At 36.6% G+C, this 23,085-nt stretch overlaps 1 protein-coding gene across 1 annotated transcript; it reads left to right on the forward strand.

The window, feature by feature from the left end:
* Positions 1 to 1,279: 1,279 nt before the first annotated feature.
* On the forward strand, positions 1,280 to 10,717 carry LOC132106752 (thrombospondin-1-like). Its single transcript, XM_059512721.1, has 23 exons — positions 1,280 to 1,419; positions 1,519 to 1,602; positions 2,339 to 2,898; positions 2,982 to 3,057; positions 3,386 to 3,475; positions 3,577 to 3,686; positions 3,799 to 3,924; positions 4,454 to 4,550; positions 5,578 to 5,751; positions 5,837 to 6,013; positions 6,102 to 6,275; positions 6,359 to 6,486; positions 6,596 to 6,748; positions 6,840 to 7,058; positions 7,151 to 7,258; positions 7,696 to 7,855; positions 8,144 to 8,262; positions 8,867 to 9,101; positions 9,188 to 9,415; positions 9,526 to 9,797; positions 9,884 to 9,981; positions 10,074 to 10,213; positions 10,298 to 10,717. The coding sequence occupies exons 2-23, from the start codon at positions 1,539 to 1,541 to the stop codon at positions 10,303 to 10,305; spliced, it is 3,516 nt and encodes a 1,171-aa protein (XP_059368704.1). The 5' UTR covers positions 1,280 to 1,419; positions 1,519 to 1,538; the 3' UTR covers positions 10,306 to 10,717.
* The last annotated feature ends 12,368 nt before the right edge of the window (positions 10,718 to 23,085 follow it).

Here is a 23,085-nt window from a genome sequence, read left to right on the forward strand (position 1 = left end):
AGAGTAAACACAAAGCAGTGATGGTGTATAGCCTCTTGTAACATCAGACACATCTGTCCAGAGAGGTCCTGAGGTGAGCTATATCACTCTGACCCTCCAAACAATATCTACCACCCCTGTCTGACGTCTCCCAGGACCAGTCAGATTAAACTTCAGCTGAATCCCACAGCCGCTCACAAATTACACATTCATCATTGTGAAAAGCAAAAATGCACATTCACTTGATTCTCATCATGTTTCACTGAAAACCAACAACAACCAAGAAGGGTGTCAGGTTTAAGCAACAGAAACCTGCATACTTATATTAAAATCCTTGAATCGTACAAATAGACTGTTTTGAGTAGAAATAGGAAATGGTTGGCTGATCCTCTTTTAATCATCCTTATTCGGCTGGTCAAAGATGCAAACTTTAAAGGAACAGTTCACCCAAAAATGAAAATTCTGTCATCATTTACCTGTGCTTTCTTTTATGGAAACCTGTGCTTTTTTATGGAAAAAACCTATGCTGACCTATATTTTCGTTAATGTCATGATGGGGCAAGTTGTCAGAAGTGTTTTTCGATTTTAGAAATGTTAGTAACATTTTCAATATTACTTTGCCAAACAGTAGTTTAATATTTTTAATGTTAGCCTATTTTTTTATTTTTTTTTTATTTAAGTTGCTCTAAAGTATAAGCAACTTTTACAGAAATCAACAATAGAAATCATTCAGTAGACCCAGGTGTTCAATTAACCACAGAACGGCCTCTAGCGGAGACACATGTTACTGCAGCGTTTCCACGAGCATCCTTTAAGATGCTCTGCATGGCACCGAGCACTCAAATAAAGCTTACTAGCTCGTTACATAAAATGCTCTAAAATAAAGTAGCCACTTGAACGTGAAAACGTTTTAGTCATTCATTATGGACAACTTCAAATAAAATATGTACACAAGGAACGATAGAGTAGAGACTTTTGTGACAAGAAATAACTGGAATTATTGAATGACAAAACAAACAGCAGTACGTGGATACAAAAATAATCAGGACCGCGGTAAAGAAAAAGGTACTAAACGGAAGCAGCGGTCAGGAAAATCAAAAGTATGTTTATGGAATGTGTTCGTTGGAATGTGGTGCATTTTTCCCCTCGTGTGTAACTCATACAAACGCTCTGTGAGGTAACGCAAGCTCGTCCCTTTTTCCTTCCAGCATCTGATTGGAGGAGACGCGCGCTCAGGAATGTCATGAAACTATTTAAATAGCACTTTGTTCTCTTCAGTAATCGTTAGATTGGCCACTGTAACTACAGCAAAGAAACACCGAATGCTGTAGACCGCAGTTAAACAGAAAAAAAAATTCTTTATTTTAAAACGACCTTTCACGCATTTTAGGAATTATATCACTTTACCCTGGATTTGCTGCTGTTTTAAACACTTGGAAGGTGCGTTTTTCTATTTTAATAATTGATTGTTCAGAACTATTAAGGTTAAGTTTTGCTTAATTTTCAACTATTTATATATTTATTTGTGATTTCCGATAGGTACAAGAATAAGTGATAAAATGAAGTCAGCTGCAATCTTTTTGCTACTGATGCTTTGGAGCTGCGAGAGCGCGAGAGTCGCAGGTGAGCGATGATACAACTAACCTGTAACTGATGGCGTTTAGCGTTTTTGAGTGAATGCTGTTGTGGTTTAAAGTATAACTAGCTGTTTAATATTATAAAAATAATTGACAGTCAGTTGGTAATTATTGCAAAGTAAACTCCAACGGGCTGAGGGGGTCAATGAATGAGTTTATTTTGCAATAATGACTGACTTTCAATGCATTATTCCAGTTATTATACAGCTACTTAAATATAGGATTTGTGACCCTGGAACACAAAACCAGTCATAAGTAGCACGAGTAGCCTATGTTTGTAGCAATAGCCAACAATACATTGTATGGGTCAAAATTATATATATATATATATATATATATATATATATATATATATATATTATGCCAAATATAATTAGGATATTAAGTAGCCTAAAGATTATGTTCCATGACATATAAATATCAATTAAAAAAATAAATAAAAAATAAATAAATAAAATCAAATAAAAGAAGAAGAAAAAGTAAAAATAGCCTTATGACATGAAAAAAAATAATCATTTAAATGTAATTTTATTAACGGATTATAGAGTAGAGACAACAAGCACAGCTAGTCTTATGAAGGTGACGTATGAGTGGTCAAAAAAATTTGACCGCTGAACTGACCAATCAGAATCAGAATCAGAAAGTCATGGACTAAATCAAATCTGTCCATTAATAGCAAGTACATTATAACCAAATTTCTCTAACTTCTGAATTCTTGGTAGAAAGTCGAGACGACAACAGCGTTTATGATCTGTTTGAGCTCGTCCAAGTGCCGAAGAAAAACCACGGGGTGACTCTGGTGAAAGGCGACGATCCGTACAGCCCCGCCTACAAGATCCTGAACCCCGACCTGATTCCCCCGGTTCCCGAGAGCGCCTTCAGGGACCTGATCGACTCCATCCACGCGGAAAGAGGATTTCTGCTTCTGCTCAACTTCAAACAGTTCAAACACACGAGAGGAAGCCTTCTGACCGTGGAGAAGAAAGATGGCTCCGGACCCGTTTTCGAAATAATTTCCAACGGGAAAGCCAATACTCTGGACATTGTATTTTCCACTGAAGACAAGCAACAGGTCGTGTCCATCGAGGAAGCGGATCTGGCTGTGGGCCACTGGAAAAACATCACGCTTTTCGTGCAGGAGGACAGGGTTCAGTTCTATGTGGGATGCGAGGAAGTGAATACAGCGGAGCTCGATGCTTCTATCCAGACTATCCTCACTCAGGAGACCCCAGGTGTGGCGAGCCTGAGGATCGGCAAGGGCGCAGTGAAGGACAGGTTCATGGTGAGTGCACGGTTCGCTGTCTATGAATCCTGTTGCGTGCCAAATACAGAAAGAAGCATTAATCACTTGTGGATTTTCTTTAGGGGGTGTTGCAGAACGTGCGCTTTGTGTTTGGTACCACACTGGAGGCAATTCTGAGGAATAAAGGATGCAAAAACTGTAAGTGTAATGCAGAACACATGCATATGAATCCGTTAGAAAACTGCTTCTTGCATCTTGATTATGGCACACTGACTTTGATTTGGTGAACATATTTATTTAAAATATATGTTATTTTATTTTGTATTCTATTTTAAATAACAAAAAAAATAATAATAAGAGCATAACTTCTGTGCCAGTGAATGAACAACAGCAATATAAGATAAAGACTCTAAGCTGCATTCACTATCATTAGCCTTTTTCATCTTTTCATTCAACTTTTCCATTAGCTCAATCATTTTTATAATGAGCTTTAAGCCATCTGAATGCCCTTTCTTTCCTCTTGCAGCAATTATGACTGATATCATCACCCTTGACAATCCCATAAATGGATCCAGACCTGCAATCAGGACTGATTTCACTGGCCACAAAACAAAAGGTAATCCTTCCTTTTCAGTAATCCATACAAACAAAATATATGTAAATTGAGAATCCAAATGTAGGATTAACCATTGCAAACTGTATATTTCTCCTATGAAGATCTGCAGATGATTTGTGGCTTTTCATGTGAGGACCTGGCTGCCATGTTCAAGGAGCTGAAAGGTCTTGGTGTAGTGGTGCAAGAGCTGTCCAATGAACTGCGCAAAGTGGTGAGCAAAAAGTTGGTGCTTATGAGTATGCTGTATAGTGGACATAGATTATACTGTAGATTAACACACTCCATCCACATAATTGAAACTCAGTTTTTATTCTGTTTTCTAGACGGACGAGAAAAACATGCTCATGAGTGGCATGGGCATCCGTCCTGGTGTCTGTCTTCACAATGGAATTGTGCACAAAAACAAGGATGAATGGACAGTGGACGATTGCACAGAGTGCACTTGCCAGGTAAGAACCCAATAACCTGCAGTGCAGACATGTACCATTTCGAATCTGAGAGCTGCCTGCTCTTTCATTAAGCCACTAATTTGTGTGTTAGCTAGATGAGAACCATGTCATGTGTGCTATGATAGACAGTACTGGTCTCAGTCTTGCCCATTGTGGCAGACTTAAGCCAGGTGTATCCATTTCCCTTAACCTCCTAGCCTGTAATTAAAAGTGTGAAATGGAGGTAGCTAAAGAAAATACAGTCCACTAAAAAAAGCTTTATAAACTAAATTTGTTATATACTTGCCTTTAGACTATTCTCTCTGAAGTGCCACGTTATATCAATACTGAGGAATACTTGCATGCCTAATTACACTGACCATTATACAACCAGACTTTATATCCACTCTCAAACTTGTTTAAGATGGCTTAAATGAAAATTGTAATGTTGAGTGTTGTGTTGCACTACTGCAAGGGGCTATGGGTTTTTATTCCAGTCATGGCATATCCTTTAACAAATGATTAATGAGAGTCATTGTGTGAACCGCAGAACTCTGCAACGTTGTGCCGCAAGATTTCATGCCCCCTAATCCCATGTGCAAACGCCACAGTGCCTGATGGGGAGTGCTGCCCTCGATGTGGAACCCGTAAGTGCAACTGAACAAATGTTACAAAGTTAGAAACAGACATTAATTAGAGACTTGGAGTCATTGTAATCACTTTTTAGAATATAGTTCATATAGTTGTTATATATTAGATAATATTACAAAAGATTTCTATTTCAAATAAATAGGGTGCTTTGTATTCATCAAATAATTTTGAAAATCATCAACATATAATCAACAGATTGCAACAAATTAGTATATCAGAATGATTTCTAAAAGATCATGTGACAATGAAGACTAGAGTATTGGATGCTGAAAATTCAGTGTTGCACTCAAAGAAATACTGCACATTAAAAAAAAACTTTTTAACGGTATTTCATAATGTTACTCTTTTTACTGTATTTTTAATCAAATTAATGCAGCATTGGTGAGCTTAAGAGACTCACAGACTAAAAGAAAATGTACAAGCAAGAAAAAACTTTGTTGTCAACTTGAATGTACTTTATTGTTAACCAGGCAACATTCTGACTTTTAAAAGCATTTCTATTGAAAGCGCTGTTGCTACCCAAACATCCACAGTCCTTTCTGTATCACACAATAGACTTCAACTGATGTTTAACTAGTGAAAGGATCACTAGAGCTTTGTGCATCACTGAATCTCTAAATGCCCATAATTGTCTAAATTAGTTAAAGAGAGGTGGAAAATTGGTTCTGTTTGGCAGAGACTCCAAAAATAAACAGCAGGCTCTTCACGTCTTGAGGGCTCGCCGTGCATAGAAAGGATTTCAATTAATATCAGTCTCATATGTTTGAACTTATGGCATAATAAGGGGTGTTTGCAAATACCATTTCTACATTTGGAGAAAGGTATCCCTGTGCATTAAATACACCGACATTTCCCCAGCATTCCAACTGCTTGTTTCATGCCAGGGTTCCCTGGAGTGCTCTGTCTTGAGCTGCCCAGGCTAAATTGAGTCCATTAAGGCCCAGTATTAAAAGCTTTTCTCCATTTTGCTGCTTTACAAAGAAGGAATAGCTCTGCTATTGTCTCGTTTTGCTCTCTCGACAGCAAGCGACTCCGCTGAGGATGGTTGGTCCCCCTGGTCTGAATGGACCCATTGTTCTGTGTCCTGTGGAAGGGGCATTCAGCAGCGCGGCCGCTCCTGTGACCGCATCAATAACAACTGCGAAGGCACGTCGGTGCAGACGAGAGACTGCTACCTTCAGGAGTGTGACAAGCGCTGTGAGTGGTGCCCTGTGGCCAAAAGTGTCTATGGTTTTTCCTCGCAATAGAGGAGAAAAGTAATAACCTGCATCGTTTTTAACAGTTAAGCAGGATGGCAGCTGGAGTCACTGGTCACCCTGGTCTTCCTGCTCGGTCACCTGTGGTGCTGGTGTTATCACACGCATCCGTCTCTGCAACTCCCCAACACCTCAAATGGAAGGCAAAGATTGCCAGGGTGAAGGTCGGCAAACTGAAAAGTGTGAGAAATCACCATGTCCGGGTAAGTAAACACCCAATGCAGTATGTCCATTTTTTTGTTTATTAAAAAGTGCAATGGTCCAAATTTTTGTTGCACAATTTTTTCTTAGTAAATGGTGGCTGGGGACCATGGTCACCCTGGGATACTTGTTCTGCCACCTGTGGCGGTGGAGTCCAAAACCGTAAACGTATTTGCAATAATCCGGTTCCCATGTATGGTGGCAAAGGCTGTGTGGGAGATGCAAAGACCAGCCAGATTTGCAACAAACAAGCCTGTCCAATTGGTGAGTTCTAGTGTCTCTCAAACCTGTAGATGATACTAGTCTGTGTTTCTGAGATAAATCATGTTTATTTTAATTTTTCACAGATGGATGCCTTTCAAATCCATGCTTTGAAGGAGCCCAGTGTACAAGCTTCCCAGATGGCTCTTGGAAATGTGGAAAATGCCCCACAGGATACACTGGCAATGGAATCACCTGCAAAGATATCAATGAGGTGCAGTACACTACTTTTTTGGGATGCAATGATTTTCAAATCCTGGCTGATACTGAATGCAGTGAACGGCAAAAATATCATCTCGATTGTATTTTTCTCTTTGTTACAGTGTAAGGAGGTCCCTGATGCCTGCTTTGAATTTAATGGAGTCCACAGGTGTGAGAACACAGTGCCAGGCTACAACTGCCTGCCTTGCCCCTCACGCTACACTGGCCCACAGCCGTTTGGTCAAGGATTGGAGGACGCTGCTTTCAAGAAACAGGTAAATGAGAAAACACAGAAAGATTACGGATTACCTACGTTGCACCTGCTCATGAGCTAATATGTGCTGACTGATTCATCTTTTCCTGCAGGTCTGCACGCCTCGTAATCCCTGCCTCGATGGAAGCCACGATTGCAATAAGAACGCTCGCTGCAACTACCTGGGCCATTTCTCAGACCCTATGTACCGCTGTGAGTGCAAACCTGGCTTTGCTGGAAATGGACTGATCTGTGGAGAGGACACTGATCTTGATGGCTGGCCTAATGCTGATCTTGTGTGTGTCGAGAACGCAACCTATCACTGCAAGAAGGTTGGCATATATTGGCTTTATTTGTTATAAAATACAAATCATTGTGGATATTATTTATATTCATATTTACTACTCTTTCTTTTTTTTTTAAGGACAACTGCCCCAATCTTCCTAACTCTGGGCAAGAGGACTATGACAAGGATGGAGTTGGTGATGCTTGTGATAATGATGATGACGACGATGGCATTCCTGATGACAGGGTAAAATATAGTTACATTATTGTTTATACAGTATATTCCACAGGTGCTCATTCCAGTCAAGTTACTTTTTGTACACTTCGCACCATGTATGAATGAAGAAAGAGAAGCCGCCCAAGGTGTGGAAAAAAAGTGCTGTGTAAAGTAAATTCAGTTTCTCTTGGAGACAAACCTCAAGTTCCACCAAAGAAGTACCTTTCTGAAAGACCTGCAGTGTATCTTGCTATTCCAATATTATCTTTGGTCCAGTTCCTAAAATAAGGCTCGCTTTTATCGTTGCGCTCCTCTAAATAGACCTACACAGCTGCAGCCAAATTACAAGCCTAACATCTAAAAGTAATAACCTTCGTGTGAGCATGCCCTGTATAGAATCACTCGGCTGTTATTTGCCATATGTTTCTGCCTTGCCCCCATCTGAACTGCGGCCTCTTTTAAAATAGGACAACTGCCCACTCATCTTCAACCCAAGACAGTACGACTACGATCGCGATGACGTGGGAGACCGCTGCGACAACTGTCCGTACAACAGCAACCCAGACCAGACCGACACTGACAATAATGGTGAAGGTGACGCCTGTGCTGTGGACATTGATGGAGATGGTACGAAACTCTGTTCTATTTGTTAATACATACATGGACATTCCCTGATAAACCTACCAAGAGAACATCCATATATAATAACAATATTAAACATAAAATCATAATAATGTCAATGTAAAAAATATAATTCAGTTCTTTCTCTAGTTCTTTTTCATTCCTTTGTTCATTCTTTATTTAAATTGTGCAGTACATTATGAGTATTTTCTTGACAGGTTACATGAGAATCATTCTGACTTTTTCCAGTGTGTTTTCAATCAGTCTTCACCATTATTTCATTCTATTTGACAGGTATTTTGAATGAGAACGACAACTGCCCATATCTGTACAACACTGACCAGAAAGACACCGATCTCGATGGAGTTGGTGACCAGTGTGACAACTGCCCCCTGGAACACAACCCAGACCAGGTATGTATATGTGAGACTTAAACGAGTGAATGCCGCAGGTGTTTCAAACCATTATATAATCCATGGAGATCTACGAGCTGTTCAGCTCCTGAGCCTTTGCTAAAAAAATACCCAGAGGGTAGTCGCAGTCGCTACTAAGCTATGTATGGGAGGAGTAAATCCTCTTCTCCTTGAATCCAAAGCCACACAATAAAGCACTAGGAGGCTTTTCAGAGACATTCACTAGTGTTCAGTTAACCCAAAGGATACACAGAGGTAAAGAATGGTTATTAGTGAGGAGCGAGAGATTTGCCAGTGGGCTTATGCATGCCCTGTCGGCACTCAATCCCTGCGGCTCACACCTGTGCCATGGTTAACTGAAAAGAAGGAATGCACCCCTCCTTTACTCATTAGACGCTGAAATGCGACTGTGGTACTACCAAGCTACAGGAACATGAGATTGCTTTCTAAAAAAGCTTTCACAGATAGGCCAAATAGAATAGACGTTTTTAGCTTTTAGAAAAAGGCCCATACTAGTGGGAATATTTTAATAAAGAAAGCCATACAGCTTTAGAGACACTCTGAGACTTTGGTATTTAAAGATTCTACACTTTCACTCCGACAGGTCGACTCCGATTCTGACCGTGTTGGAGACAAATGTGACAGCAACCAGGATATCGATGAAGATGGTCACCAAAACAACCTGGACAACTGCCCGTACATCCCCAATGCTAACCAGGCTGATCACGACAAGGATGGTAAAGGAGATGCTTGCGACTACGATGATGATAATGACGGCATCCCTGATGACAAAGACAACTGCAGATTGGTTCCCAATAAAGATCAACTGGATTCTGATGGTCAGTTTAAGATCTGAATATTCATAACTATTGCACTCACTAATGTAAAGATTTATACTTAATGGTTAAACTTCTTCCATTTGTAGGCGATGGACGTGGTGACGCCTGTAAAGATGACTTTGACCAAGACAATGTCCTGGATATCTATGATGTCTGTCCTGAGAACTTTGACATCAGTGAAACAGACTTCCGCAAATTCCAGATGGTTCCTCTGGATCCCAAGGGCACTTCTCAGATTGACCCCAACTGGGTGGTTCAGCACCAAGGAAAAGAACTGGTTCAGACAGTCAACTGCGACCCTGGCATTGCTGTTGGTAGGTTCAGCTAAGCAAAAATAAACAGAAATACCTTGCACACATAGCCAATAAATTTAAAATATGTGTAATTACAAAAATTCAGATTTTTATTCTAAATTTCTTTAAAGGTTTTGATGAGTTCAATTCAGTCGACTTCAGTGGAACGTTCTTCATCAACACTGAGAGGGATGATGACTACGCCGGCTTCGTTTTTGGATACCAGTCCAGCTCTCGCTTCTACGTGGTCATGTGGAAGCAGATCACACAGACCTACTGGTCCAGCACACCTACCAAAGCACAGGGTTACTCTGGGCTGTCAATCAAAGTGGTTAACTCCACCACAGGCCCAGGCGAGCATCTGAGGAATGCCCTGTGGCACACTGGAGACACTCCAGGACAGGTATGTTTCACCAAGTTCACTGTGATAACATCAGGTTTGAAACTCTTCATATGAATGCCTACATTTCTGTATGTGATCCATTTTAGGTGCGTACACTGTGGCACGATCCAAAGAATGTGGGATGGAAGGACTTCACTGCTTACAGATGGCATTTGACTCATAGACCAAGAACTGGACACATAAGGTAGCTATTACTAAAAAGATCATTAAATGGAATTTTGGAAGTAACTCTTATTTATGTGCATTTTATAATTATCATATTTATATATATTTCAGAGTGGTCATGTATGAAGGCAAAAAGATCATGGCAGATTCTGGAAGAATTTATGACAAAACCTATGCAGGTGGAAGACTAGGTCTCTTTGTTTTCTCACAAGAGATGGTGTACTTCTCAGACCTCAAATATGAATGCAGAGGTGAGCGTCAACACATCACATAGACACCCAAATAAAAGTGTGTTTTTCAATATTAACACTTCCTGTCTTTCTGTTCCCTTTCAGATGCGTAATTGCACAGACAGGAAGTTGATCAAAGAATGCACCTTTCCATATAAATATGTATTCCAGGCAAAGTCCAGGGACAGATTTGATGCTACTTTTTCTGCTGCCGCTCACAGTGGAGTGAGAAAGCAGGTAGTCAATTTCAATGTAACTGTCACTGGTTGGGATAGAAACCAAGTGGCTTCTGATTCAGAATCTGGACTCCTCCACCATTAGCAGGTAGAGCAGAAGAAAAGTCTCCCTCGCTTTGGTTAATTGGGAAGACTGCGATCTCTCTCTGAAAAACCTCATTCGGCTCTGTGTGGGAAGAGCTCCCACCAGACAGCTATGCACTTCAAAACCTTTACTCTCGCTCATGTTTTCATGCTCTCTTCTTGAAAAGCTGTCCAAATTATGGCTCCCTTAGAGAGAGCACAACCCTTTTAAAAAAAGATTGCTTTTATAATATCCAGTATTTTAGCAAAACTTTAAACTGTTTTCTTGACTAGAAACAAAGCGTTGTGAATGTTTAAGATATTGAAGCAACAACAAATGGTTTAAAATCATTGTATAAGTACAAAAACACTATTTTTGTATTCCAAGCAGGTGATTTTAGAGGACAAATTTTGAAATCTACATTTTTGTTTGTCTATCTAAAGTTTCGCTTAGCAAAGTCACATCTTAAGTATCATGAACATCCATTGAGGTCTGGCGGGAGATAACTTATGGTTTAGAGGGCATAGTTTTCTCAGGGCTAGATGGTTAAACCATTTTAACATATTCATTAGAAATGGCAAAATGAAAGGTTGTATGAAGAGGAATTAGACAGATCAAGGATTAAAGACACGCCACATCTGGATACTAGATTACCAAGTACTCTAGTGTGAGGTTTTATTTTAGATGCTAATTTCTAAGGGAAAGATGATTCTTTTAGACTTTCTATATATGTTTATGTAGCACTTAGCGAGGGAATTTCTAAAGACTGCCCTCACTAAAACAACTATTTCAACATTTATAAGAAAAATAAACTCTCTTAACCAGTGTTCTGTCTAAACCTACTCATCCAAACCTTTCCGGTCCAGAACCGTTCATCCGTCACTTCCAAAGGAGATGATCTTCTGACCTGTTTGCCTTTTCTGTAGAGAGAGAGATAAAGGAAACTTTAATGTACAAATATTACCTCATTGCTGTTTTGTAATTTGATCAAGCAAATGCTTTTAAGTACTTTTTCCTTTGCTTCAAGAAAACAAATTAGTTGCTTTATTGCTACTGTATCACAAGTTGTAAATAGTATATAGAACAAACAGCCAGCCCCACATCCCAATGGAAAATAGAGTAAAAAAACATTAAGGAATACATTTGCCAGTGTTTCAAATGTCCAGTACTTTTTTTGAGTTGATAAATTATTGCTTTATTGTTGTCTCTGTTCGTAAGACAGTTTCAATTGTGTGTAGATAAATGCTATTTAAATAATTTATCATGGAGTGCCACCTGAGAAAGAGGCATTTCCATCTGTATAAACAGTTTGCACACTTGACGTGAGGATGTTCTGTTCTTCATTGTTTGTATCTTTGTGTTGTTATTTTTGTACAATTAGTAATGCTTGACTGTAAACATTTTTACTTAGTTACACAATGCAAAATGCTTTTTTTACGTATAGCGATTATTTTGGTACATACTTCAGAATAATAAACAGATGATAGACATTGTAAAACTGATGTTTATTGGCTTTGGCTGCTTTTTATTACTGCATGTTTGTGTCTCGTGAGGTTTTTTTGTTGTTCAACAGCATATGTTCTGTGCGTGGCACGAAAGGTCAAAGCAATCATAAAACAAAAGTTCATAAAGGGCATCTTAGGCCCCAACATGTGCTTGAAAGCAAACAGCTACGTAGCATAAATGCCTTAAAAAGACACTAAACTTAGTTCCAAAAATAGTTAATGTTAGTTCCAAGTTGAAGGCTGAGACAACTCCATTTTCTTTTTCTGAAGACAGGCATGCATGTCTTCAGTAGAAGTGTGGAATGTTGCAGCAGCGCCTCTCCTCAGGGTTAATCTTCTAATACCTCACTTGCCTGTGGGGAAAACGTGAACCTTCTTGACCCATAGTGTGGCATTCGGGGTTTACTCAACCCAGATCTGGGTGATTTAGTGCTAGTCTGACAGGTGTGGGTCTGTAAACGCTTTCATATCATGCTGGCCGGGGATCAGAGAAGATATCAGGGTTACTTTGGAGATCCAGAGACAATCTGGGCACAAGACTGCAAAGTTGGTTTTCTTATTAGTTGTCCAAACTTCCAACAGACAAAAACTGTAAGAAGGATCCACGACATGACATATGATATATGGATATTATCTGCTTACTGAAGGTTTAAGTCTATTTCTAAGTCTTTTTGTCAGGGTTTGGTAAGGAAGAATCCAGATGCAGAATGAACAGGCGAACAAAAGTTTATTAACAGAACTGGGAACACAAAAGGATGAGGCAGGCAGACTCACGATGGGAAAAACTCTGTGGCAAAGGAGACTAGGTAGAACCCCAAGGACTCACAGGCTTGGCACTGGGTTAGTAACTCTTAAGCACCAGAATGTCAAATTTATGTTTGTGACGTGTAGAAAGTTGCTCATGGAGACCTAGACGGCAGAAAGTGCACCCTGTTTTTTTGTTGTTTTTTTGTTGCAAAAGCACAATGTTTTGTTTTGTGAATGTTTTGTGAAAATACCCGCGTTCGTGTGGATAAGGCCTAAGGGAGCAAAGCACACAAGGATCAGGTGAACATAATCAGACAAATCAGGATCAAACAAGGGGGTGTGGTAACTGAAAACAAGGAGGAAGGACAAGGGGAGCACATGGCCAACACAAACAAAGACACAACCATGTGCTCAGGCACAAGACAAACAGACATTATACAAAGACAAGACTGACAAGGATGCCAGGGAAGGACCCTGACACTTTTTGGTTGTGTTCCATAACTTTCATGGTGTTCTTGGTGGTCAGGCCTCCCATTCATATTTACGGCTTAAATATACATGCAATAAAAATGACATTGTTGCTATATGAATAGAAGCTGTAAATTTAAAATGTCTGAGGTACTGTCTGGTTATATATAAATCTTGAGGTTTTTTTTTTGAGGCAGTAAAAACAGTAATAATGCAGGCTGAGGTTTTAGTTCTAACTTTTGAATTGTTTTTAAATTTAGTGAGTTTTTTATATAACAATTGGGATTGGGGAGTAATTTAGCTGGGCAAGTATAACAGTTTGACACCCAATTTTTTTTAGTATTCTATTTAGTATTTAGTATTTTTATAAGTATTCTCATATATATTCCCAGATTATTAATGGCAAAACTGAATTTTTAGTAGCCATTTCTATAGTCTCAGTCACATGATCCTTTGGGAATCCTCAAGAAACTATATATATGATAATATATAAACAGTATAATGAATGATTGATTAGTAAATGACTGCATAGCAGAATTAGCATTGACACTGATGTCATGATTTAAAAGCATCATGTGAATCTGAAGGTGTCAGAAAGCTACAGCTATTGTGTCTTAAGTGTAATTTGGAGCCATTAGTTGCTGTCTTACATTCTAACATTTGTAATGTCAGTCTTTGTTATTCCATTTGACCAATATGAATCCACTGTGTATACAGCGCTCCCATTTGTTTATTTAGAGTGAACAGTTACATAAAATGTTGTTTTCCATGATGAATCCAGGTGAATGTATACTGTACTGTCTGTGGCAAAAAAGGAAGCCGGAGACCAATAATTTACTATTCATTAAGGCACTGGCATGAGATGAGAGGCCATGCGGGAAGTTGAAAGGAAGTTGCTCTAGCTTTTAATTTCCTGCAGTGAGCTCCTGCTTACTCATGGTTAAAACGGATCCTGTAATTCATGCAGCTCCCACTGTACTGTATCAGACAGACAAACAGATCAAATCGCCAGGCAAAGCTGCTGTACGTGTGGAAATAAAACAGCACATATAATGAATGATGACTTTCATGCTTATTTTTGAAATTAAATGTTGTAGGCAAAATTACATTTATGTACAAGCTGGTCATAAAATTGTATCAAATACAGACTTCAGGAATACACATAAATGTTATATACACGTTAAACAACTAATATACACACAATGATACATTTTTCTGTCTTTATTTAAAAAAAAGATGTATCAGTGTTATGGCCTTTAACCGATAAATGGCCAATTTATTATTATTATTTTTTTTTCTTTTTTAATTTGACATTGTTTTAAATTAAAATTAAAACAGGAATAAAATCATTTGTTTTATATTGTAACTAAATTTAGAAATCACAATAAATATTGTTTGGATATTAATTTCTTGGAAATCTTTCCAAAGATTTCATTGAGTGTTAAATGGCAGCAAATGTCATCCACATGTAAAAGTAGCAGAAATGAGTATACAGTATTAAACATCTGAATACTCAAATATTGATTGTCTGATATCAAAAATGGAAAATTCTCTAATATCGGCTGCTAAATAATATGATACCGATACATCGCTCATCCAAGTCACTTTTAGTATAATTTAAGCAGGCTACATCAGTTTAGACTTATTTTCTTTAGTTGCAGAGTCACCACTTCTAATTTGAGTTTTAGCTTTCATTTAATATGTATATTTTATATTATTTTTATCTTCATTTCTATGATAGAAATTATTTTAATAGTTTTAGTAAATGATAACAACACTGGTTCAGATGTTTTCTTGCAACTGCATAGGGAAACGTGGTTTTCCACAGAAATCAGATATTACCACCAAACATATCTATATACAACAGTTGCTTAGTTTAGTTTAAAGTTCTCTCATTTGAGCAGTATTTGAGCAGAATATACTGTATATATATACACAGTACAGACCAAAGGTTTGGAAACATTACTATTTTTAATGTTTTTGAAAGAAGTTTCTTCTGCTCATCAAGCCTGCATTTATTTGATCAAAAATACAGAACAAAATGTAATATTGTGATATATTATTACAATTTAAAATAATTTTTTTTACATTTATTATACTTTAAATTATCATTTATTTCTGTGATGCAAAGCTGAATTTTTAGGATCATTATCACATGATCCTTTAGAAATCATTTTAATATGATGATTCATTAATAATATTAATATTTAATATTTTTTCAGAACATGTGATACTTTTTTAGGATACTTTGATGAATAAAAAGTAAAAAAAAAAGAAGCTATGTTTTTAAAATATAAATATTTTGTAATAACAATATACTGGACACTACTGGTCAGTAATTTGGGGTCAGTAATTTTTTTTTCCTTCTTTTTTTTAAATAAAATCAATACTTTTATTCAGCAAGGATGTGTTAAATTGATAAAAAGTTATAGTAAAGAAAATATATTATTAGAATATATATTGTTAGATTTTATTTTTATTTTTTTGAATAAATGCAGTTCTTTTTAACCTTTTATTCACCAAATATATTAGACAGCAGAACTGTTTCCAACACTCAAAATAAATCAGAATATTAGAATGATTTCTAAATGATCATGTGATAGACTGGATGTTACATGTGACACTGCAGGCTGGAGTAATGATGCTGAAAATTCAGCTTTGCATCACAGGAATAATTTTTTTTTTTTAAGTATATTCAAATAGAAAACTATTATTTTAAGTTGTAATAATATTTCACAATATTACTGTTTTTTCTGTATTTTTGATTAAAAAAAATAGTAATGTTTCCAAACTTTTCAAAAGTTTGGACACACCTTCTCATTCAAAGAGTTTTCTTTATTTTCATGACTATGAAAATTGTAGAGTCACACTGAAGGCATCAAGGGCTGTTTGACCAAATAGGAGAGTGATGGGGTGCGCCAGATGACCTGGCCTCCACAGTCACCGGACCTGAACCCAATCGAGATGGTTTAGGGGTGAGCTGGACCGCAGACAGAAGGCAAAAGGGCCAACAAGTGCTAAGCATCTCTCGGGGAACTCCTTCAAGACTGTTGGAAGACCATTTCAGGTGACTACCTCTTGAAGCTCATCAAGAGAACCCCAAGAGTGTGCAAAGCAGTAATCAAAGCAAAAGGTGGCTACTTTGAAGAACCTAGAATATGACATATTTTCAGTTGTTTCACACTTTTTTGTTATGTATATAATTCCATATATAATTCCACATGTGTTAATTCATAGTTTTGATGCCTTCAGTGTGAATCTACAATTTTCATAGTCATGAAAATAAAGAAAACTCTTTGAATGAGAAGTTGTGTCCAAACTTTTGGTCTGTACTGTATATATATATATATATATATATATATATATATATATATATATATATATATATATATATATATATATATATACAGTATATTACAAGATGATGGATTTTAGGACTGAATAGTTTCTCAAGAGTGAAAGGAAGAATCAGGCTTAAGCAAAGCAACGTTGTTACCGTTTAGAGCCACACTTCACTGATGTGTGAAATACCAGGCTCAACTGTCATATGCATACATGTCAGTACTGACTGTGCTCTCCTGCAGCCCGCTTGACATCGCGTGAGAGGGGATGTTATACCCACAGGTGTTTGCTTTTCCATTTTGTTTCAAGCCCAGGAAAAGCTGGACATGGTTGTGACATCATATGCTCGCTGTGTGACAGACAGCTGAGAAGCATTACACACGTGCAGAGATCGCCACTTTCAGTCACCCTGAGGAGAAACGCAAGTCATAAATGGACACATTCATTCTGGTCTGACAGAACAGACAAGCTCTCTGTATAACAGCTTTCCATAGCATAACACAGTTTGAGGACTATATTATGACACACATGTCCGTATTAAAGTAAACTGCATCTCTTCAAACTGTATCAGGTTTCACAGCTTCTATAAACATACAGTACTCACTAAGCATGGGGAGATATTGCACAACACTGTTCATCAGATGCTCTGCGCAAATGTTACTAAACAGTAATACTGAGAAACTAACATTTTAGACAAAAAATGGTCAAGCATTTTTGTTGATTTTTCTACTTCTGCAGATAAAATGGTTACAAAGGAAGCCACAGAAAATCTGTCATGCTTCCACAAACATTGAATGAATCAGTGTTCTTGAATGAATCGGTTGAGTGACAGATTCAATGACTCACTCAGTTTGTTCCTGAATAAAGCAGTGTTATTGACAAATCGGTTGAAGGACTGAGTCAATAACTCACTTATTTGTTTAGAATCGGTTGAATGAATCATTAATCATGAATCAACTTATAAAGACAGTCACTTGCCGCTAACTACTGGTGTACCGACATAACATGCAAGTAGAAAAGGGGAAAAAATGCTCTTACCGCCACAGGCTTTGACTTTTCATGCACAGATGATACCCAAAGAGTGTGGGCCAAGAGAGCAAATATGTATCTGTGACTGCACCCTAATATGAACCAGAAATGAACCCCGTAAAAACCAGCCCCAGTCTACTTAGTAGTAACAATGAGTTGATTTAAAGTCAATCAATTTCACTTAGAAAACTCTTTTGATTATCAGCAGTAACACACTGGGTAAATCATCTCAGATTTTCTTTGTTGACTCATCTGTTAGCTGAGCTCTGAAAGCCAGATCCTCCAGTGTTTGAACAGTGGGCAGAGCAGACTGTCTGGACAAGATGGATGAACTGTCTGGCCAACTTACAGTGTGCGCTTCTTAGGGATCTGACGGCAGCCCAAATATAAGTGACCACCACAGACAGCGAGTTGCGAGAGTTGCCTCTGTGCCACAATATTTACCCTGCAAATGTTTTGGTTTCCATACATGCAACTAATAAATAATTACACTGTATACTTAAATAAACAGTGTACACTGTATATAATAAAAGTTTTATTAACCTGGTTTAAAGCTTTATTTCAAAAAGAGCTAATTTTGTGTCCTTGTTTTTTTTTTGGATTTTTTTTAATTACATATTATTATTACTTTTATATCATACATAATCATTTCATTATATATATTTTTATTTTTCTGTATTATATTTCAGTCATTTAAAAAAAAATGTTTACTCCTTTAAAGCTTTAATGGAAAAAGTTCAATTAAAATTGTATTTTAATTATTAGATATGTTTAGCACATGTATAGCAAATTTGAAATATAAAAATAATATATAAATAATTATAATTATATAATATAATTATATAATTATATAATTATAAAAATAATTCAAATTAAACTAATGTAAATATTAACATATCTTGTTAATTAATTAATAATTACTCCAGTTATTAATTAAGAAAATAATACAATTCGTTTAATTAATCTATAATGTGAAATGTTTGAATATATATAGCATATTTTAAATAACTTAAACTAAAATAATTAAATTATATATGAAACAAACATTTGAATTATAATATATAGTTTGAGTTTATATAAACATTTATTCCTTTGATAGGAATAAACATTAATAAACTTGTCCTATTTGCATGGCATCGATGATACCGAAAAACAGAGGAGTGAGTGAACATGAACATGCTAATATTGGGTTGCGCACATCCCTATTTGCCCAGCATTCTCTACAGACCTAGACAAAAGCCCCACAGAAATATGAGCCTACGGTGTGCTGGTCTCTTTGCCTCAGCTGCATGAATGAGCTCCTTCAGAGAGTCAGACTGGAGTGAACACCTCACAGCAACACATAGTGCTGAGGGAGATAAAAAACACACACTCTCACACACATAATCTTCCTCAGCCTCTCACTCGAACAATGAACATCGGACCTACAACACTGCCAACACTTGCTGCTCTGCAGCTGTGCCCATCTGATTCAGCCGCTCAAAGAAGAATGCTGCATATCCTACTTTAATATGAAACCAGAGCTTTGTCTCAACAGCTACTTTACTGAAACAAATACTTGTTGCTGTTGTAGCCACTGTTCAAATCAACACCATCAATTGATCCAGTCTCTCATATACACTTAGCAGGAACCACCACTGAAAGAAAATAGCACAGTCTTTGTCCCCGCTGTGGGAAATTTCTGCTGATTTCACCAAACCCCAGAATGGTGCCCACCAGGTAAGAGCTCTATAGAAAATTTGTCAACAAACTCTTTATACATGAACACCTGGTTTGTGCATGTTTAGACATTCAAATCGGTATTCATTTCACTATAATGTACTGGCTTGATGAATAGAGTATGGCAGTTTTTCCTGACAATGGAGGTTGGCTCTTTTTTAATTTTTTGTTCAAAAATATGTAAAAAAAAAAAAATAATATATATATATATATATATATATATATATATATATATATATATATATATATATATATATATATATATATATATATATACATGCAATTATTTGAATACACCTCTTCTATGACAAGCATGTTTTTAAAGTTTACTATTTGGCATATGGTCAAAAAAGTCACGGATAAAAATATCCTGATATTCTAAGGGAGAAAAAAAATAACAAATTTAAAAATTCGCAAAAAGACAATCATAAAAAGCATTTTGGTAAATACAAAGTGAAATATAAATATATTTTATATATATATATATATATATATATATATAATATTTCGCAAGATTATTGTTTGTTTCATGGTATTTTTGATCAAATAACAAAAACAATTTATAATACATTTGTAATTTAATTTAACATAAATACATGTTTTCAATATTTACTTGACATGGTATATCACCACATTTTTAGAGTTATAAAATTTCAACTTTCAGTGGGTTTTTTTGTTTTGTTTTTTTTAAGCCAAATTAAACCAACATGGAACTTGGACCATGCTTTAAACCAATACTTCTCCTTTTCTTTATCTTGGACACTTTTATTTGTCTTTGGCCCATGTGTCCTTTGCAAAAAGCAAAACAATCCAGAAAAATTCTCTTTATAAAAAAATATATGGCAGTTTTTCAACCAGGGTGATACACAATAATATAAAACCCCAAAGCAAGAGGATAAAACGTTGAGCCACATTTCCACTTGTGGGTTGAATTCAAAACAATTGTTCCTCTGGTGACACTCCAATAATTCACCTCTTGAAATTAAACCAAAGTTTTTGCAAAGTCTCCATCAAACCTGTCTGTGCTCATTTACAGTCCCTCATGAGCAATATCACATCTGCGCTCATTCCTCCAGTTTTCTCCCAAATGGAAGTGTTTGAAAGGAACGAATTGATCAAAACAGGAGGCCCATATGCGCTTAAACATTGCATAACATGAGAAAGTGAATGCTGGGAATGTTATTATCACTGCTGATCCACCACCTGCAAAGCTTTTCTTACAGTCACCACCATCATCCAACCGTCTTTCCAAACATAGCCAATCTACCCAGTCAATCTCATCCGCTCTGTCTCGCATCGCACCTGTGGTAGATAAAACAAAGTGATATGACACACATTTTAAAAAATGTAAAGAACATTTGGATGTTAAAACTGGATCAATTAACTAATCTATTTATCATCCTCTGGCCTTAAGACGTTGATTTCTGTTAGCAAATGATTTCAATATTACACAGATATATTGTAAATAGATGTCGTTAATTGTTAACCTGCTCTCAGTATCTAACTTTTAGCTTTGTTCATTTGGATTTATTGCCCAATATGGTCCTAATTTGTGGTCATGCTATGATATTTATTACTGAGAGCAAAATGAAGACAGCTGCTGAGCACACATTAGAAACCCTTTCACAAAGAGATTGGCTGTGTATTTTTGCAGATTTTGCTACGCCTGTGATTACAGAGCTAATTACCAGCATTCCTTATGGGCTACTGTTAGAGAGCAGCACAAACACTAAACTAGTCTTGAGCTCCTGCACTGTTTAATGCTTTAGTTTACACAAGACACATTTTAATGCTTTATCTGGGTTGTAACTAACAGCATAGTACAAAAATTCAGTTTGGACTAGTTTATTGTCAGTAGGCATATCTATTTATCACTTATTTAAAATATTATTAGTTATATATTTTATTAAATAAAAATGTGGTTATTTAATATTATATTATTTTATACTATTAATGTATTATTTGCCACATTTAATTATAGTTCTCTGGTATTCGTGAAGTTTGTCCAGTCACTGAAGAGGACCATAATTTTTTGACAGGTCACTTGCAGTAGATGCTAAAAAAACGAATGTAGTTTTGACATAGTGTACAAGTGTTTTCCAAAGACTGCCTCATACAATAACAGTTTCTTTCCATAGACACTTTCCTTAGTGCCATATGTGACAAGCACATCAGATTCGTTTGTAGTCACAGGGCTTAGATTAAAGACTGTTGAAACTGCAAAAGAAATAACTGAATCACAAAAGCCATGTAACAACACAACCTAAATAAATACTTTCATAAAAGTTTCTTTGACTAAGATGTTGTTGAGGTGATGCAGTCAAGGCTGCTGTTAGCAGGTTAGTGGTAAGGCTGCAAGTAGCGTTTTTTGGACTAGGTTTGACAGCTGTTCTAGGATCACCAAAGGATTTGATCCAAATATTTCGCAAAATCAGAGTCCCTGTAATAGGTCAATGCAGAAACACTGGCAGCACAGCTGCATGCTAACAGTAACAACAGCAATTTACTACAGTCTACTTGATCCATGAGCCAGACAGCACAAATACACACTCGCAAGCTTTCTATTTTTAAGTCTGGTGTTATAAATGACATAAAAGCCTTCTAATTACACTATTTATAATATTTCAAGTGTTCCACCTAAGTAGCACAGCTTTTGTAGAATTATCTGCACATGCATCTTCAAATTAAAGAGTTTTTTTTTTGTCTTGCCAACCACAACACAGTGTTCCTGTTGAAGGTTTAAAACTGGTGCTGAACACTCTTTATAAGACATACAGCTTTAGTCAGACAAACAGTAGGCAGACAAAACAGTTTTTGATTTTGTCTAAACTGATAAAATTCAGATTAAGGCTAACACAAACATCTGTACATATATTACTTTTCTGATACAAATTTTATGACTTTTACTCCTATTGATATTTCCTGCTCACTTTCATTGGAAAGACCACATTGTGGGAAAGCAGATGATAGCAATTTTCATTTTAAATGAAATATACTCCATTAGATCTATTTAATTCTAGATACTTTTCTTCACGTTGCTGTTTATTCGCTGTGAAGCATGCTCAAAACATGAGTTTATTGGGATTACAGTCATCAGAAAACCCTGTGGCCTCTTCTGAGGTTGAATTTTGTTTTTTTACAGATCCCAAATTAAAATCATGGTTAGGTTTAGAGTAGGGTTAGGCTTAGGAAAAATGCATTGCTGGAACGTAAAGAGAAATTGTGTTGGTTGCAATAAAACTTTTAACAAAGTTGAAAAAAGCCCACTTTTAACTTTATAAATTTATTTGGGATTTGTATTCCAACAATTCCAAGGATATTTGTGAATGTAGTCATTTTAATTACATTAGGGTTTCCCACCTATACAGTAATTTCACAAGGGCTTAGAGATTTAGAAAAAATAAATAAATAAATGCAACTGCATTTCAGATGAGCTTATCTTTTATTTAATGCACATCACAGTCATTCCTCTGTTCATAACTTTGGTTGGACAACTTGGAAAGTTTAATAATCAAGTTTCAAGTTTTTCCCCAAACCGACAGGATTAAATGTTTCTGCTAACTGTTGGCAATGAAGCAGGATATGACAGTTAAAATTAAATAATTACACCATAAAATCCAGCAGAATGACAGATACATTCACAAAATGGCACGTGCAACTAATTTGCAGTCTGAGATCTAATTTGGAATTATTTTTATTATTGGTCCCCATAGGGAGGAGATGAAATTAGCAACAAAACATCAAGATGGTTTCCAATTAAAGGGGAGAGGAAATGACAAAAAC

Source organism: Carassius carassius, chromosome 27 (genome assembly GCF_963082965.1).
Source record: "Carassius carassius chromosome 27, fCarCar2.1, whole genome shotgun sequence".
Taxonomy (NCBI): Eukaryota; Metazoa; Chordata; class Actinopteri; order Cypriniformes; family Cyprinidae; genus Carassius; species Carassius carassius.